At 42.5% G+C, this 19,101-nt stretch overlaps 1 protein-coding gene across 1 annotated transcript in view; it reads left to right on the top strand.

Moving 5' to 3' along the window:
* The window catches only part of CA10 (carbonic anhydrase 10), a 677,770-nt gene extending 659,284 nt beyond the window's left edge, over nucleotides 1-18,486 (top strand). Inside the window, exons 7-9 of the mRNA XM_056861664.1 lie at nucleotides 9,649-9,803; nucleotides 13,143-13,317; nucleotides 17,716-18,486. Of these exons, the coding sequence (XP_056717642.1) occupies nucleotides 9,649-9,803; nucleotides 13,143-13,317; nucleotides 17,716-17,738 (353 nt within the window). The 3' untranslated portion in view covers nucleotides 17,739-18,486. The remainder of the gene's footprint in view (nucleotides 1-9,648; nucleotides 9,804-13,142; nucleotides 13,318-17,715) is intronic.
* The last annotated feature ends 615 nt before the right edge of the window (nucleotides 18,487-19,101 follow it).

Here is a 19,101-nt window from a genome sequence, read left to right as displayed (position 1 = left end):
ACTCGTGGAGTTATTGGCAGCCCAAATAGTACTGACTATCTATTACGTTACAGGAAGCAAATTGATTTGACAGTGGTTAGAGGCAATGCCAAAATCTAAACAGTACACACTTTCAGCTCAGATTAAACTTGCCATCTTTGTGAGTGCATAAATCATCAAGAATGTTGCAAAAGCTGCCAAAACTGAGCCAGAATAGTACTGTGCTACAGTGGCACAGGGCTAGGATCTTTGCTGAGCCCATCCAATCACCATAGAAAAAATTCACCAGTAGAAAGGTGGGGGTGATAGATTTATATGGGCAATCAGTCCAGTTTGTTCACTATCATCCTGGGTCACTTGTTGACTACTGTTTAAACACTATTATCTGTGTTTAGTGGCAAAAAACAACAACATGCATATATTTGAGTTTGTCCTCATCTCTCTTGGTATCCAGCTTGCTAATAAAAGTTAGCATGGTTGTTGGACTTATGCATTCAGCCACAATCTAGGCTTCAGCTAATATTATTGCCAGTGGTAGACAACTGCACAAGGCCTTTAACACACAACAGTTGAAAGAGACCAAAAACCAAATCAAGGATACGTTACAAATTATTCCTTTGGCAGTCAAAAAAGAGGGTACGTGACTTGTATGCACAGGCCTCAGGTTCAATCCCTTCCATCCTCAGTTGAGAATCTAACAAAAAATGTTCTGAAGAAGAGCCCAGAGACTTTGGAGAACTGCTGTCAATTGGAGTAGACAATATGAAGTAGGTTGGAGTCAGTATAAGGCTGTCCCTAGCATTGAAACTAACAGGTTTGGTGGGCAATTTCCCTAGCATTGAAACTAACAGGTTTGGCTTTCTTATTCCCAGGATGTGACATAAAGCTTAATGGCTGTACCACATTGATTACAGTTCTCTATTTATAATAAAGTGTGAGCATATGGCAGAGCAGGTTGATTAAACATGAGCTGATAAAACCTAGCACATATTTCCAGTATGTTTGGTTACACGCACGCTTATAGTTTTCAGTCCTCTGGTAGAATAGGCTTCCATTCCTACCAAACCAGCCTCACTGAAAAATAATAGGAAGATAACTAGGAGATGCTGGCCTTTTGAATTTGAAACACCTCATTTCAACTGAACCATTCGATGTTGTGCATCATTCTCTGTGCTTCATATATAATGAACAGGTAGGGAAAGGAGAAAAAAGAGAGCGAAAAACAGCAGTAGTGAGTTAGAAACCATTCAATGGCCTGAAAATGAAAAATCATCCTGAGCTTCATGTCATTCTCACAAAATTATCATTCATTACCTTACAAATATTTATCGCTAATAGAGTTCAGGTGTATACAGTCATTTCTAGGAGCTAACATTTTAGCACAGTTCTGCTTCAGTAATGCTACAATACTGGTTTTATACTTTCAACGGGAACCTATTTTGGCTTGGAAACAAAATCAGCATCCCAGGCCTCGGGCCAATATGGGAGGAATGTGTAAAAAACAGAAATGAAGCCAATCATGTTGAAGAGAGCAGAGTAGCCGACCTGTGGCACCAGAGCAGTACCAAATGCCTCACATTTAGCAGGAACACTCTCCTTATCCATTCTTTCCACCACCACTTTTCAGTCTCAATGTGTGCACAGACATGAAAATGACCTCTCACAACTGTTTATGGGAAACTGACTTGTAAGATCAAACACTATCTTTTTCTGTTTTTCTCGAGAAAATAAGCAGCATTCCATTCCATAATGTGGGTCAAAAGTTATCAGATGCATGAAAGTAGGAGCTGAAATAGGTATAAAAGAGATCTATAACTTCCCTTCAGATCACAAAATTCCTCCATACACATAAGACTGCCTTATACGGAATGAGACCATTGGTCTATCAAGGTCAGTACTATCTACTCTGACTGGCAGAGGCTCTCTGTGGTCTCAGGAAGAGAGCTTTCATGTCACCCACTGTGTGATCATTTTAGCTGGAGATACCAGGTATTTTGGGACATGGGACTTTCTGCATGCAGAGCTGATGCTCTACCGCTAAGCCATGGCTCTTCCGAGGCAACAGGTGCATGTGCTGGATGGGGCAGCCTCATCATCTTTGTAGTTCAGGTGAAAATACTGAAATAGCAATCCAACTCAAGACTCATTACAGGTTCTAGGTCTCCATATACATTCTGCCTTCTGCACCTTTGCTGCTGTCTCTGTAGTTTACCAAGCTATTGGATCATGCTGTACCTACAGAATCCCCAGGAAGCCACACTTTACTGTGGCCCCCTCTCTGTCCTGTACTATTCTATTATTGCTCAATTCAATGACCCAGCAGATTGCTGATTCTCATACACCTCACGCTTGTCCTTCAAGCCTTTTTGCTCAAAGCTTCCTTTCAGCTGTGGCTTGGGTTTTTTTTTTTTTTTTTTTTTTTTGCCTTCTGCTGAGCTTCTCCTGGCTTTCATCTAACATCAAGCCTTCCATCCTTCCTCCAGTCTTTGATGATCAGGAGCAGCATAAAGTACATGTCCTGAGACATCAATAGGGAGAGAAAACTCCTTCTACCTGCTGCTGCAGCCAAATCACCACCTACCGCACAAAGGGCTGTGCTTGGGATCTGCCTGGAGTTGCCTACTGGTAAGGCTGGCTCTAGAGAATTAGCTCCTTGCCCTTTGCTGCTTTCTGTAGAGGTCACCCAGGACTTAATCCTCAAACTACTTATTCCAAAAGTATCTGTGGAGTCAGTGGTTTATGGCATGTGCTTATCTGTCTTGGAATAAGCCTGGGCATGGCGTGAAGAAGTGCTGAGCATCTGTAAAAGTTTTCTTTTATAGTAGCTCTCTCTTTCTTTTCTTTTTTTGCATTGGCTGTTATTAGGTGGATTGCCAGTTCAGCATAGGGGGGAGGCATCCAATGAGGTCCAAAGATTTGTCCTGGAATATATTCAAGAGGATTTGTGGTATATAATTTTTCTTTACATATTATGAGGTGGATAGAAAGACTATATCAGTGTTGTCAGCCACCTGTTTTTGTTTAGATCAGTTTCAGCCTTTAGAGTACACACTTAGTTCCATTTAATGGTTTATAGCAACAGTCATTCAATGTACAGAATCACTGAGCTGACCCAGAGCTAAAGGTGCTCCAGAGGAACAATCACATGATGTCTGGAATGCCTGCGATTGTTACCTTGGCTTGTCATAATATTTAGTACTTCTCTTAATATTGCAGTTTAACAACATTCTTCTGAGGGTTGTTATACTTGCCTCCATATTATAAAATCATAGAATTGTGCAGGGTCATCTAGTCCAACCCCCTGCAGGAAATTCACAACTACCTCCCCCACACACCTCCAGTGACCCGCTACTCCATGCCCAGAAGATGGACAAGATGCCCTCCCTCTCATGATTTTGCTAAGGTCATAGAATCAGCATTGTTGACAGATGGCCATCTAGCCTCTGCTTTAAAACCTCCAGGGAAGGAGCACTTACCACCTCCTGAGGAAACCTGTTCCACTGAGGAACTACTCTAACTGTTAGAAAATTCTTCCTAATGTCTACACGGAAACTCTTTTGATTTAATTTCAACCCGTTGGTTCTGGTCCAACCTTCTGGGGCAACAAAAAATAACTCAGCACAATCCTCTAAATGGCAGCTTTTCAAGTACTTGAAGATGGTTATCATATCCCCTCTCAGTCTTCTCCTCTTCAGGCTCAACATACCCTGCTCCTTCAACCTTTCCTCATAGGACTTGGTCTCTAGCCCCCTCACCATCTTTGTTGCCCTCCTCCAGCTTGTCTACTTCCTTTTTAAATTGTGGTGACCCAAACTGAAAACAATACTCTAGGTGAGGTCTAACCAGAGCAGAGTAAAGTGATACCATCACTTTGTGTGATCTGGACACTATACTTCTGTTGATACAGCCCAGGATCCCATTTGCCTTTTTAGCTACTGCATCACACCGCTGACTCATGTTCAGTGTTTGGTGTACTAAGACCCCAAGATCCTTTTCACATACACTACTGCTGAGACAAGTCTCCCCCATCCTATAATTATGCATTTGATTTTTCCTACCTAAATGCAGAACTTTACATTTATCTATGCTGAAATGCATTTTATTGGTTTTAGCCCAATTCTCCAGCCTGTCAAGATCATCCTGTATCCTGGCTCTGTCTTCTACCATATTTGCTACCCCTCCCAATTTAGTATCATCTGCAAATGTAATAAGCATCCCCTCTATTCCTTCATCCAAATCATTTATAAAGATATTGAACAACATGGGGCCCAGGACAGATCCCTGAGGCACTCCACTAGTCACTCCTCTCCAAGTGGCACTCCCCTTCTAGTCACTCCAAACACATTTTTCCTACCCTTGTTGGGTGCAAACCATGTACCGATAGAAGTGCTTCTTCTCGAAAGCGTAAGCCATGGTCCAGAAATCCAAACCTTTCTTGACGACACCATCTACGCAGTCAGTCATTAATTTCTTCTTTCCCTTCGTAAGCCACAACCGTCGACTGGCAGAACTGATGAAAACACAACCTGCACCCCCAGCTCCTTCACCTTCTTACTCAGAGCCACATAGTCTCTTTTAATAAGTTCTGGGCTGTGTTGGGCAATATCATTTGTTCCCACATGAATGAGCAAGAAAGGGTAATAATCTGTAGACTTGATGAATCTTCCTACCCTTTCTGTCACATCCTGGATGTGTGCACCTGGTAGACTGCAGACCTCTTGAGTCCGGTCGGCACACCTTAGACTCTTATCCCTCTCAGTAGGGAATCCCCAATTACTAGAACACACCTCTTCCTAAATTGGGGAGTGGAAGCTCGAGTCCTCCCTTTCGCAGGAACCTGATAAATTCAATCTTTGAGGGAGGGGGTAGCCCTTGCTCCAGTGGTCCAGAATAAGTTTCTATGGGGAGATCATAGAACCAACTGCTAAGCAACAGAGGATCAGAATGACTCCTGATTTTCCTGTTCCTGTGGGTCGCACTCTTCCATGTACCCTCCTCCTGTGTTGGTTGTGCCTCCATTCTTTGAGATTCCTTTCTCTCCTCCTCCTGTTGGCCCCTAAAGAGTGCTTCATGCGTTCTGTCCATGAACTCTTCACCTTCCTTTTTAAAATGGGGTGTGGACACGTATGCCTCAAGTCCCTGTATCTTCTGCTCCAGCAGCTCTCAGTCCCACCCCTCAACAGCAAACAGAAGGTGGGACCCCAGTCACACCAGCCCTCCTCACTCAGGAAACAGCAACTAAACAAAAGAACAAAGGGAACCACACAGAAACCCCTTTCCAGCAGACTCCAAGCACCCCCACCCACTCACTCTCACACACTACCCTCTCACACACACCAACCTCACCTACAGCTCTCCAGCAGCTGAGGAAAAACAAAAACTTGCACTGACCTCTTTAGAAATTCTGCATCCTGCAGACTCTCAGCCCAGCTGCCTCAGCTTCTGCCTCTGGCAAGAGGAGACTTCTTAATGAACGGCTCTCAGTCCCACCCCATAACAGCCAACAGCAGAAGGTGGGGCCAGCAATTAACCCCAGTCACACCAGCTCTCCTTACTCAGGAAATAGCAACTCTTTAGAAACTCTGGGTCCTGCAGACTCTCAGCCCAGCTTCCTCAGCTTTTGCCTCTGGCGAGAGGAGCAGTTGGCTGCAGTTGCCTTGTAGACCTCCATCAGCTTCTAGTGAATTACTTTTAGCCACTGCACAAAGATAGACCTGTGTGTGTTTGAAACTATTTCAGCTTTGCAGAGCCAACTCAGATGAGGAGACCCATATGGCGCACGTAATGCAGCTCTTTCTTTTATGACCTCAAGCACCTCTGCGCTGAAAGGCTATAGCACTGTTGTCAAATGAAAGTGGCTCCTGAGAGCAGTGTGCAAAATGCAATTCTGCCCCCATGGATAGAGTGTTGCTCCGGGATCGAAAAGAGCTTGCCACTTATTGTGTGGGCGTGAGCTTAACTTTCCCTACATCTCAGTCCCCTGTCTGTAAAATGGGAGTAATTCCACAGTGTCAGATAAGGCTGTTGTAAAGGACAGGGTACCTGACCTGGATGGCCCAGGCTAGCCTGATCTCGCCAGATCTCAGAAGCTAAGCAGGGTCAGCCCTGGTTAGTATTTGGGTGGGAGACCACCAACGAATACCAGGGTAGCTGTGCAGAGGAAGGCACTGGCAAACCACCTCTGTTAGTCTCTTGCCATGAAAACCCCAAAAGGGGTCGCCATAAGTCGGCTGCGACTTGATGGCACTTTACACACACACACACACACACACACACACACACAAAGGACAGGGTAATGAAGATGGTTAGGCATTTTGCTGTACATATACCAAAAGCGTGACAGATGGCGATATGTTCATTTGGCTTTTAAAGGCTTGATCTCTTTCTAATTATAGGCTGAGCACATAACATGTTCACCCAGAAATCCTCTACAGAGGGATGGCTCATTAATTAGCAAGGAAGAAGGATGTGATAAAAAAAGTGGGAAGCCTAGTCGTTTGCTTAACAGCATATTTTCTCATTGGCTTGAGCATTCTGAGTGAGCTCTCCATGCCTTCCACACTCCCACTGCGCACACTAAAGGGCATTAGGCTTCGCTGAGCAGCTTTATTATCATACATTAACCTTAACAAGGTAGAACAATCTTTTTCTGCAGTGCAAGGGTAATTAAATCTAAACACTCTTGGCCTTTCCAGGATTTGTTCCACACCACCACCAAAAATTGTTAATCAACTCTCACCCCTCATATCAACCACAATATTCAGCATTTTCCGAAGCACCATCCCCCCACCCCCCCATGTAATGCAGTAAAATACAGTTCTGCTAAATTGAAGTTCAAATTTTGGCTCAAGAATTGAATTACCTCTGTTGCATATTTGTGTTATGGTATGTACTGTACCCACTATAGTCCTGGCAAGCACCAGTAATTGAAAGATTTGTTCATATAGGTAGTCAAAAGTAGTGGTTAAGAGAGACTGAGCTATGAACTAGAGGCAGTTCAAATCATACCTCTTCCAAGAGCTCAGTACATGAACGCATGAAGCTGCCTTCTACTGAGTCAGGCCATTGGTCTGTCAAAGTCAATGGTGTCTGCTGTGACTGGCAGCAGCTCCCCAGGGTCTCAGACAAAGGTCTTTCACGTCATCTCCATCCCAGTTTTTGTGTGTGGAGATGCCAGAGATTGAAAGCTGGACCTTCTTCATGCAAAGCAGTTGCTCTGCCACTGAGTAGCATTGCCATGTCTCCCCTGGCCACCAGGGGAAGATGGGAGAACATAGGGATGCCAGATCCAGGTTGAGAAACTCCTGGGTCATTTTTGCTTGGTGATTCACCGCACTTTCCTGTCTGAGTTAGCCCACCATTTTTTTGGCATTCTGCACGATTTCTCCACACCTCAGCAGCCACGTCGAATCTGGGGTGCCTTTGTTTCGGATTTCGAGAGAGCCCTTTTAGTGCAACTTTTCCTCTTTGCCCTGGCCTCACTGCGAAGCAGCCAGGCTGGAAATGGTGCAGAATCACAGCTGCGGCATTTGCTGATCCCGCCCACTCTTGCACCCTCTCCCCACCCTGGGCTTTCTCCCCTTCCTCTCTCCTTCCCTTTCCTTCCCTGCTTGTCCTTTCCTTGTCTGTAGCCATTTTCCAAGCTACAGTGCCACACTCATCACCCCCTTCCTTTGCCCATTCCTTTAGCTTGTTGTTGTTGTTGTTAATTGCGTTCTGGTCAATATATCGACCTAGCCATGCAGCAGTGTATTGAAAGAGCAGAGCACATGGCTTATTTTCTGGCCAGCGCTCCATCCAATTTGTCAACATTTGGGGGGGGGGGGAGGTTTTCTCACTGATTTTGAATAAGGTCACAACCAACACCCATGTCTTCTCTTCTCGCTCTCGTGGTGCCGACATTGGCTTTTTGAAGCCTGCAAATGTGCCACCATTTTGGGTGTCTCCAACATCTCGCCACATGTGAGCCGGGGCCATGTTAGACACTGCCATGGCTGGCCCTCTGCCCAATCAGCATCCAGAGAACCACCTTGTGGTTGCATCTGACAAATCTGGATGTCCCAAATATCCATTCCATTCTCCTCCAAGTTGCTCCCTAACCATAATGTCATAGTGGCAAATAGCATGTGACAAGGGAATACACATCGCATGGGGATTTAATTATTGGTCCGATATGATGGCATGCTTTTGCAAGTACTGTTGATCTTTATCTACCGAGAGGGAGCATTTTCCACAGCCAGAGAGGAACGTCTACTTTTCATGGGGGTGGGAGGTTGGGAGAGGGCATCCCGGGCTTCCTCTGGTTGGGAAAAAGGGGCAAGCTTTTTTGACCAGTCACGCCAGGGAGAGGACTAACACATCAGAGACACAAAGCGAGGGGAATACTACGCAGATTTGGTGGTGGTGTGTAATGTCGGCAGCGAAGTTTCCTTGATAACTCCGCGCCCATGTAAAAGGGTTTTATGGTCCAGCTTATTAAAAGCTGTTTTCAGCGAGCGGCAAACTCTTTGCTGCATAAAAAGCCCTGGAGATCTGGGGACAGAGCCTAGGGAGGACAGGGACATCAATGGTGTACAGTGACATACTGTCTGGGCATGTTCATTTACTCATCTACAACAAGGTGTGGTGGGGACAAGAACACTGATTTAACTTGTGGTGCTGTTGTACTAAGATAATGAAGCATTTCGAACACTAAAGACATCACCTAAAGCATACACACACACATGTCTGCACAGTACCATCCTATGTTATGGAGAACTGTCCTCAGACATAAGCACTTTCCAGTCACAAATGACACCATTCTCAGTCTAGGAGTTTACTGCTTCAGAGGTTAGGCAGCTGGTGAATAGAGCCGGGATCATGTTGGTAGTTATTGTGGAATATTCTCCCTAGAAATATATACAGTTTTACCTTGTAGATGGAGGATCAAAACTATTTTACCTTGTAGACGGAGGATCAAAACTATTTTGATTTTTCAGGCTTATGGCAAGACAAAATACAATTTCTTTCTATTTTAATGTGGGAAGGGGCTGTGCCTCTGGTAGGGCACATACTCTGGATGTGGAAGGCCCGGGTTCAGTGCCCAGCATCTGTAGTCAAACAATCTCAGAGAGCGGGGCTGGCAAAGATCCTTCTCCTCCACGCGCATTATACGGCACTGTCTATGTCAATCTAGATGGACCAGTGGTCTGCCTCAGCATATCACCACTTCATATGTCCATGTACCAATTCCTTTTTAAAAAAATGCGGGTTCTTCTAGACACAGTGATTTAACTGCATGTGGATTTTATTGCCAATTGCTTTTATTCAGTATTGTGTACTACCTTTGAAGGCCTTGCAAACCAGAAAGGTTTTAAATAAAATAAGCGGTGTATCTAAATGTTTTCCATTTTAAAGCCATCTAAACAATTCTGAATACATGAATACCTAACCTAAATTTATTGGCTTTCCTGTTGGTGTAAATCAGGGTGAGGACTTCTAGTTCATGGGCCTAAGCCTACTTCTGTCTCTTTTCAAATAGTAAATGATAGCAAGTTGTACTTAGAAGATCATCAGATCCTTTATATTAGGTCCTGGGTATCCTAATTAGACTTCCTATAATAATAACATTCATCTTGTGAATCTGAGTGTAGCATTTTCCTAATCATTTTGCCCCCATTTATTCTCTAGATGATGCATATTTACTGCAGGGACTTAATATCGAGGAACTTTACCCCGAAACTTCTAGCTTCATTACATACGATGGGTCAATGACGATTCCACCCTGTTATGAAACAGCAAGTTGGATACTAATGAACAAACCTGTCTACATAACCAGGATGCAGGTAAAAAAAAAATGTGTTCTTGAATCTATATGACACATCGTCTACTAGAGGAAAGATTTTTAGTCCTTGTAGATTAACTTGAGAAGTTAGAATAAACTATCAGTGCACCCATAAGCAGAGTTACACCCTTCTAAGCCCATTGACTTCAATGAGCGTAGAAGGATGTAACTCTGTTTAGGATTGCACTGTAAGGGTCATAGCCAGAGATTTTGGCTAGCCGTTTCAGATATGTTAATTTCAACCTCCATTACCTCTGCAGCTTCTGGCCATGGGTACTGTACCTTCCCTTGCCCATTCTCCTCTCACCTACCTTTCCTTCATCTTTAAGATTCCTTCCTCTTGCCTTCTCCTCTTCCTCCTGAAGCACTCCCTCTCCCAAGCTTACTTTTATAGGTCCCTGCTTCCTGTGCCCTTATTTTCCTAGGACCTTCCAGCTGTCTTGTGTAGTGTTACAGCAGCTCACCTTGCTCAAGCCTCTATGACTTCTTAGCCCCTCTGTGACGGGCACACAGGTGAGCCAATCATTGCCAGTGGCACTTCAAACTGAGCATATATTAAGTAACAGGTAGGCAGCTCAGCCAGTAAACTATCAGAGGCTTCATCACTATGACTGCTGCAGTTGTCTCAAAATCCCTTTCCTCAATAAAATACAGATTTCTGATGTAGGAAATGTCTATCTCAGTGATGGCGAACCTTTTAGAGACCGAGTGCCCAAACTGCAACCCAAAACCCACTTATTTATCGCCAAGTGCCAATACGGCAATTTAACCTGAATACTGAGGTTTTAGTTTAGAAAAAACAACTCATACATTCACATATTTTGGTTGATATTCCCTTCTTGGGGAATTTGCATAAATAAGAGGCTTAAAGCTGGGCTGGCTAAGGGCAAGGAAGACTCCTCTATGATCATAGAATCATAGAGTTGGAAATTTCTTCTAGAAATGAGGCTTGGGGGAAGCTAGGTAGACAGACAGAGATACATCCTGGCATGACAGGAGGGTCAAAGATATGGCCCACGTCTGAGAACAAAGCCACTGTAGTACCAGCCACATGGGACACCTGAAGCTTCATGGACCTTTGTCTATCAAGGTCAGTACTGTCTACTCACTGCAAAGCAGGTGTTCTACCATTGAACCATGTCCCCCACCCCCAGCTCCTCAAGTACTTCTGAATTCCATAGATTTCAAGGGGAGAAAAGTATTTTCTTCTATTTAGCTCTCGACTGAAACCAAGAGGAGTAAAGGCCAAACCACACATTAGGTTGAAGATCCATTGCTAGATCTCCACATGGTTTTTTCACCCTAAAATGCAGCCATAGGAACAGTCCACACTGGGCTGGGAGGATATTAACTTTCTTCATTTTCCCAATTAAAAATGTCCTCCACAACTGGGTGGCTATTGTTCCTGGTAGACAAATCTTTTTCTGTCTTCTTTCCTTGCTACGAGATAATTATACCTGGTGTGGAGGGTAGGGTTCAGCTGAGAAGTTAGTACTTTGTTGTCTCTGTAAAGGGCCTTTTTAAAACAGCTGCACCCTGGGACCAAGTTCAGAATTAGATATATAGGTGAGTCAGCACGGCGCTTAACATTCTGTAAGGGGAAAAAAACAATGTTGATGTTTGAAAAGGCAGTTGGAATGGGGTGAAGAGAGTCTGTTGGATGGTAAGGGATGATGAGAAGCTGACAGTAAGCAGGGATAAAAAGAAAAAAGGCAGAGCAATCAATGTGGTAATACCTACCTAGGAAAGCAGAATGGAAGAAACTGAAGATGGGTGGGGCCCCCAAACTGAAGATGGGCGGGGGGCCCGACAAACAGCTGAGCTCCCCGTCCAAACCGCAGCTCAACTGAGAGGAGGGGGGCGTGGCAAGGTGCTCGGCCACAGCCTCCCCGTCCAAACTGAAGACTGGCAGGGCCCCCGACAAACAGCTGAGCTGCGGCCCCGGTGCAAGGAGAGGGAGGGCGCCAGCGCAGGCTTGGGGAGCATGGGCTTGGGGAGAAGGAGCACCGCACCACGGCACAGCCCTAGGCAGATGCGAGGGCTCTGCTCGTGCCCGCAGAGAGGGCTCGGCGTGACATAGGTTCGCCAACACGGGTCTATCTGATTCTGAGAGTCTCAGAAATTAATGTAAGTATTTACTCTTTTCCAAAATAGCCATGAATAATCTGTACCAGTTTCTGTAGTTCTGGTAAAATGTGTAAAGTTGTCATCTTACACTATATGTTATGCTAATCTTATAACACCACACCATGTCTTTGAATAATAACATTGGGAATCACTATCGGTTCTTCCCACAACTTTCTAGCAATGTTAGGTTATGAATACAGTACAAAAGTGACTCCTACTTTTAGAAGGTGTACCATTCAGTAAACAAAAGCAAAACTTGGGCCAGTTTCACATGTGCCACTTAACATGTAATCCTAAACAGAGGTACACCATTCTAAGATTTTAGTGTAACACTTTTTAGGATTACACTGCAAGTGAACAGTGCTAAGCAGGTCTATTCAGAATCCTTCTCAGGTCTATTCAACAGGAAATACTGCCAGGAAAATATCCTTAGGATTGTACTGTTAGAGTGCTTTTGAGCCTCTTTCCTGCTATGGATGTGAATCTGTGAAAGAAGTATAATTTTAATGCACATATCAGATTTTTTTAATTGACTGATAGCCAAGGTGAATTTTCAGTCCATTTTAGCCTTCCCTTGAGAACACCTACCATTTGGGAATGGCTTTTAAAACACTTTAACCTATTTTCCCTATATATATGGAAGAAGCACTATGTTTGAAAGGTTAGAAAAGTGTACTATTATAGTGTTTTTTAACCCTGACAATGAATTCCACTATAACACATGGGTTTATAGAGCCTTGTGGAGAAGGGAGGGAATATTTCAAGCCCACAAAGAAAATGCATAACTACAGCAGTGGGATTTTTATGAAACTTTTTCATCCATCTTTGTAATCTATGCTACAAACAAAATAAAAACACCAAAAAAGTGTGAACCGCTCTTGAACTGCTCCGTAAATTGAGTTTAGATGAGGAAAACCAAAATTTCATTGTGTGATGCATCAAATGAGTTTTCACAATTGTCCCCAATTTAAATGTCTGAAATTTGCTTACAATATAAAGGCAGTAGAATTCAATTTTGCTCAGTGCAGAATTCTTTTTTTTTAAAGCACTGTTTACATGGAGCCCTGATTATCAATAGTCAAACAGTTTTTTTATAAATGCATGTGAAATTATCCTGGGTTTATGATTGGACTATATACTATGCTCCTAGAACAAATTAACACATGCAGATCTTTTGAGTGACATACATGGGTGTGATTTATGTTTTGTACAGATGCATTCATTACGACTGCTAAGCCAGAATCAGCCTTCACAGATATTTCTGAGTATGAGCGACAACTTCAGACCAATCCAGCCTCTCAACAACCGATGTATTCGAACAAACATCAACTTTAGTTTACAAGGGAAAGATTGCCCAAACAATAGAGCACAGAAATTACAGTACAGAGGTATGCTTCAGACATGATTTCATTGTACAATAATTATTTTGATAATTTTGTGCAGCTTCTTTTATTATGTGCTTCTAAACATTCAACAAAATAATATGCACAAGGGAAAATGTAACGTGACTAACCAGCCAAGCCTAATCTTAGGGAGGACTGACACAATTAGCACAAAGTTATTTAACTGAGGGCAAACATTTTTGAGAAACAGAATGTCTGCAAAGTGAAGACAGTTGCTACTTTAGAAGGCCTCTCCACCATGGGATATCCTTTCCTTTATCCCTTAGAAGCTCTTTGATCCATTGATCTTGAGCAACTTAAATCTAATGTTTGAGGGATATAAGGACTGAAATAATTTTTTCCACTGACAATGTAGCCTTGGGATCCCTGTCACTTAATAAAAAAGGCATTATGTCAGAGACAGAGGTATTAGATTTATATGTTAAAAGTGGAGAGGTATAACATGATCGAAGTTCCTCATAAAAGCGGCATTCCAAGAGGGCATGAGCTAATGAATCAATAGAGCCAGAAGAGCAAGTCCTGTCTGGGTATGGCATATTCAAAATCCTGCCCTGCATAACCATAGAGGGGTTGGCATTCAGTCTGGCTAAACAGAAGGCTCTAGAAAGTCAAGGAGTTGTCAAATAATAAGTATAAGTGGGCAAAGTGCGTGGTGGTGGTATTCCGAAAAACTGAGATGAACAAAGGCAGCGAGCACAAAAAGTAGTGCTGTTATAATCAAGCTCTTTAATGCGCCTTTTAATTTTGGTGAAAGCTTCAGTTTTCCCAAGATCTAATAACATATCCTGCAATAAGCCCAACAATGACAATTTCTCATCTAAGATTTTTTTCCATGAGGATTTAAAAGGGTCATGCTTTAGAGAAGCTAGGAGCCCCTCAGTGCTAAAGTGCACCTTAAGTTGTAACTTAAAGGTGACCAACCATGCCCTGGCGTCGAGCGACATTTGGCCAAACTCGGAGCGAAGGGTAACACCAGCAACACATCGAGGGGCATTTAAGAGTTTTTGAAAAACTGAAGCAATGGACGATCTATAGATTCATTGACAACAGTTATCCAAATGGCAACACTAAAAAGGACAATTAGAAAGATTTTTAAGTTGAAAACCTTAATAGCCCCAATGGGATATCCAGAAAAGTTCTTCTCTCCTGGAGCAGTTGATGTGCAAGGGAGGCAAATGCTAAAGTGTTGTTGTTAATCAGAATGGATTCTGGGCACCTTGGAAGCAACTGTGGTATCCAGAGAAAGTAATACCACCAACTTCTCCAAGAGCAGTCCTACTCAGAATCCTACTCAGTTCTATTCAGTAGGGTTTACTTCTAGGAAAGTGCTCTTAGCATAGCTATGTCATTTACAAGCGAGCCCTCATAAGGCTCCTACAGTAATTTGAAGTTATTCATTATCAGGAAGGTCAGTAATAACTCTTTCACTAAGAGCCCTTACATATGCCATTTGTGAACAGAAGGCTCCTGAGAGATTCTTTTTGTGGCGTTGTGAAATTATAGTTGGTGTTTTGACATGAACTCTTACGCTGATGTCGCCAAACCATATAGACTAACATAGTGGGTACTGCCCTTCTGAAGATGTGGCTGATTCAGAGCTCTGATTACCAATGAATCTGTTTCCAGGGAAGCAGCCTAAGTGATTCAAAATGTTTGCAGATTGGGAAAAAATAGCATAGAAAAAACTTTTATCTCTTTTCTGCCTTTGAAGTCTGGTCTCCTCACAGCATAGTATCCAAAGGCCCAGTTTTTACAGTCATTTTTAAATCATAAAATCATTATTTTACTGATATTTATCGCTGCTTTCCCAGAGAGAACCAGTGTGATCGAGAGCCAATGTACTATAGTGGTTAGAGTACTGTACTAGGACCTGGCAGAAGTGGGTTCAAATTTGCATTTAGCCATAAGCCTCCTCTGGATGACCTTGAGCCAATCACTTTTAGCCTAAGTTGCACTGCAGGGTTCTTGTGAGTTTAAAGTGGAGGAATAAGAACCATGCACACCACTCTAAGCTCCTTGGAGGAAAGGCAGGATTAAAAAATAGACAGACCATGAGATAGCTCTTCCCATGGGAAATCTTTTTAGTGAATATATTGGCACATGGTGAGATCTGGTGTTTAATCCTAAACTTAATGCAGCAATTAAACATAATTTATAGTTATATAATGATAATTACATTCTGTAAGTGTTGACCCTATGCCCTGACCTATGCCCTCTCTAAGCAGTCCCTTCTGACACCCCTCCCCGAAAGTTGGTTCCTAGAGCTGCAGGATCAACATGGAATAATAGCCATGCCAGTAGGTGGGCTGTACTGAGGAGGGGAGATGGAGAAATGACCCTTCCAGCCTCTTCCACCAGCAGTGCTGTACTGACACAATAGAGAGGAGGTAGGGATTTTGCCCTTTTCTCTCTCTTCATTGCAGGCAATTGTCCTGTATGCCTCCTACTCCACATAGGTCCTGCAACCTTCGTGGATCAACTTCTCAGGGTCTGGGAATGCTGGGGAGAGGGGAAAGTGGGCCAGCATGGTGTACTGGTTAAGAGCAGCATACTCTAATCTGGAGAACTGGGTTTGATTCCCCACTCCCTTACGTGAAGTCTCCTGTTTGACTTTGGGTCAGTCACAGTTCTCTCAGAACTCTCTTGGTCCCACCTACCTTACAAGGTCCCTGTTGTGGAAAGAGGAAGGGAAGGTGATTGTAAGCCGCTTTGAGACTCCTTAAGGTAGAGAAAAGTGGTGTATAAAAACATAATCTTCTTCACCATCCATGAGCCTTATGTGAGTAGATCACCAGATCCAACCAAATTTATCCCCATATTGTTGGGACCCCAAGAAAAAAAAATTGCTGAAACAACAGGGAAAAGACTTCTTCCACTGGTTTTATAACTGCAAAAATGAACATGAAAATTGGGCATCCTTTACTGAAGGACTGGATGGCCCAGGCTAGCCCGATCACATCAGATCTCGGAAGTTAGGGTCAGCCCTGTTCAGTACTTGGATGGGAGACCACCAAGGAAGTCTAAGGTTGCTACGCAGAGGCAGGCAATGCAAAACCACCTCTGAATGTCTCTTGCATTGAAAACCCTATGAGGTTGCCATAAGTTGGCTGTGATTTAATGGCACATTCCACCACCATCATTTATTGAAAGACACAGGGCATATTCCTAAAGCAGAAAGCCTGTAAAAAAAGTGGGCATGCATAGTGCAAGCAGCAGTAGTTTATGACATGCCTGGACAGAGCAAGAAGGCTAGTGGACTGGGCTGTATAGCACACAATCTGCCTACTCTTTGACAGCTATTCTGGTGTTAAATTGTTTTCTGTTCCAGAGCACAGTAGAATAGAGGCAAAGCACATAGAAAAGGGGCTTGTCTGTGCATTGCAGTGTTCACTGCAGTGGCATTCTGATAAGTTGGAATTTACATGTGACCCACTTTCCCAAAGGGTTGGTGAGAAGTGATTTTGATAACTAATAGTTTCACCAGTGCTTGATGTAACTTAGCTCTCTGTGAACCCCCACAGCCTCTGGCTGACGAACATAGTTAGGTTCAACCAAAAGATCACCACCAAGGTATTCAATATGATGATTTTTCAAACATCAATTCCAAGTGAATTCTATGACAGAAACTGTCAAAATCCTATGTTTTTAACCTTAACAACAAATCAGCCAATAAAAAAATATCAGGTAGAAAAAATATGGTGTTCTGTGCCTGTCTGAACTCAGTCAAATTGTTTAAGTTTTTAAAAGAGGTGTTTTTGAAGGAAAAATTTGAGTTCCCAAAATTCAGGTCATATACTACAAAGACTATGCAATATGTCTCTATTACTATGTTACTTGGGTTTGAATGGGATTTTATAATGAATTTTTCATGGCTATCTACTTTTAACTGTGGGAAACTGCTTTGAATTAGGTTAAATGGAGTGTGGTATGGAAAAAAACATTCAATATACAATCAATAATGTAGAATATTCTGCTTTGATACACAACTGAGTCCAAATGAGGGTTTTTTTTTTTGTCTAAAAGGGATTAAATATTGTATCCTCCCGATTCTAGTTTTCTTTTTTCCTCTCTTCTTTGTCTCCCCCTTCCCACAGTTCCAGTAATAACTATGGGATCCATGCAATAGGTTGAATGCCACAACTCTTTTCTGCTAAGTTCAGTTCTATAACTCCCTTCTGCCAGTCTTCTTCCAACAGAGAAAAATCTTTCTCCATCAAAGCAGTCATCAGATCTAGCCCATTCTTAACAAGGGTTTTGGTTTGTTTGCAGTATCTATCCTAAAAACTACATTCTTATCATTTTTCTGATCTTCTCTTGTCATATTGTTGCTTTTCTGTACTGGATGTAATTATGGAAACCTACTTTTTTTTCATCCCTTTGCAGTAAACGAATGGCTGCTCAAGTAATTAAGACGAAAGCAGGAAGAACTCTTAACCTCAGTGGAATGCTACTACTGTGAATTGACATAATACAGAAAGCCCCCAGCCTCATTAAGTCTTCGGTCTTTGTACTTCATAGATGGCACACACGGTCGTGCTCCCCTCCCCCCAAAGAAAAGGATGCCAAGTTGGGAATTCACCTAAATGAAATTTATTTGTATGATCGGTCATAACAAAATAAAAAAGGACACTATTTACCGTTAACATGATTACAATTTTGATACTGTTTTCCTGAAACTACTATAGCTCACCAAGAAAAGACTTCTCAAACTTTGTACATATGAAATTCTTCCTCTGTACCCCTCCTCCCCTTCTTCCCCCTCCCATCATCCTCCCATTAAAAAAATTGTGGTTCACTACCGCATCCAAGTGGATTTGTGTTCTGTGTGCCAAGTAATCCTTGGAAAGCTCTCATGTCACTCTCATTACTGGTTACTGGCAAAGCAGAACTAGATGATTGTAAGGGAAACTTATTTCTGGGTCATGATCCTTCTGCTTATTTAATAATGGACAGATACTGAGATAAGTTCTGTAAATAGATAACTTGAAGAATATAAAGGAAATTGAAATATTTTCCCCTCATCACATAGCTGTAGTAGGAACTGCCAAGACTGGAATTAATCCATTTTTTTCTGTTTCTTGTTTTACAAAGTTCATACATTGTGTTTGGTTACTGTTAACAATTCAAAATAAATGTGTTTAACAAATTAATTTACTATATTGCTTTAGTTTACTTTTTCCTCTTGAAAATGAAAGTCCTATAGACCTTGGACTACATAGTAAGCAACCCTCCCCGCCCCAACTTGCATTGTTTCTTTAGGATGAGTTTTCATGAACTAATAGCAATTGGGAATGGATTTAAATAAATGAGTGTTACTTTACTTCCACTGCATAATTTAAGATTTAGGTATCAGAACTTTAGACGGCAATTCTAAAATATTGTGGGCCTTATTCAGACAGTTTAAAGCATGGCCCTAACACCCAGGTCAACAACTAATTTAAAATGGGACAATTTTTTTAATCAACCAGCAGCTGAATGCACTGCAATAGTGATTCCCAGTGCTGAATTGTTCGGCTAAGGATGAAGATATGCATTATGTGCCATTCCAAGATCCTTTTCGCTGGCATTTTCTTCATTTAAACCAGTGGTTCCCAAACCTTTCGGGCCCCCACCCCCTCGGTTCCACAAACTCAACCCCAGCACCCCCTATCCTATCCTATAAAAAGCATTATTCAAAATAGGGGGTTGCACGACTCACTAAAGACGGTGAGAACAATAAAATTTCAAAACAGTAACCATTAATTGCACATCTATTCAAAATCAAATTAA

This window comes from Euleptes europaea, chromosome 1 (genome assembly GCF_029931775.1).
Source record: "Euleptes europaea isolate rEulEur1 chromosome 1, rEulEur1.hap1, whole genome shotgun sequence".
NCBI lineage: Eukaryota > Metazoa > Chordata > Lepidosauria > Squamata > Sphaerodactylidae > Euleptes > Euleptes europaea.
This window is presented reverse-complemented; position numbering and strand designations above follow the sequence as displayed.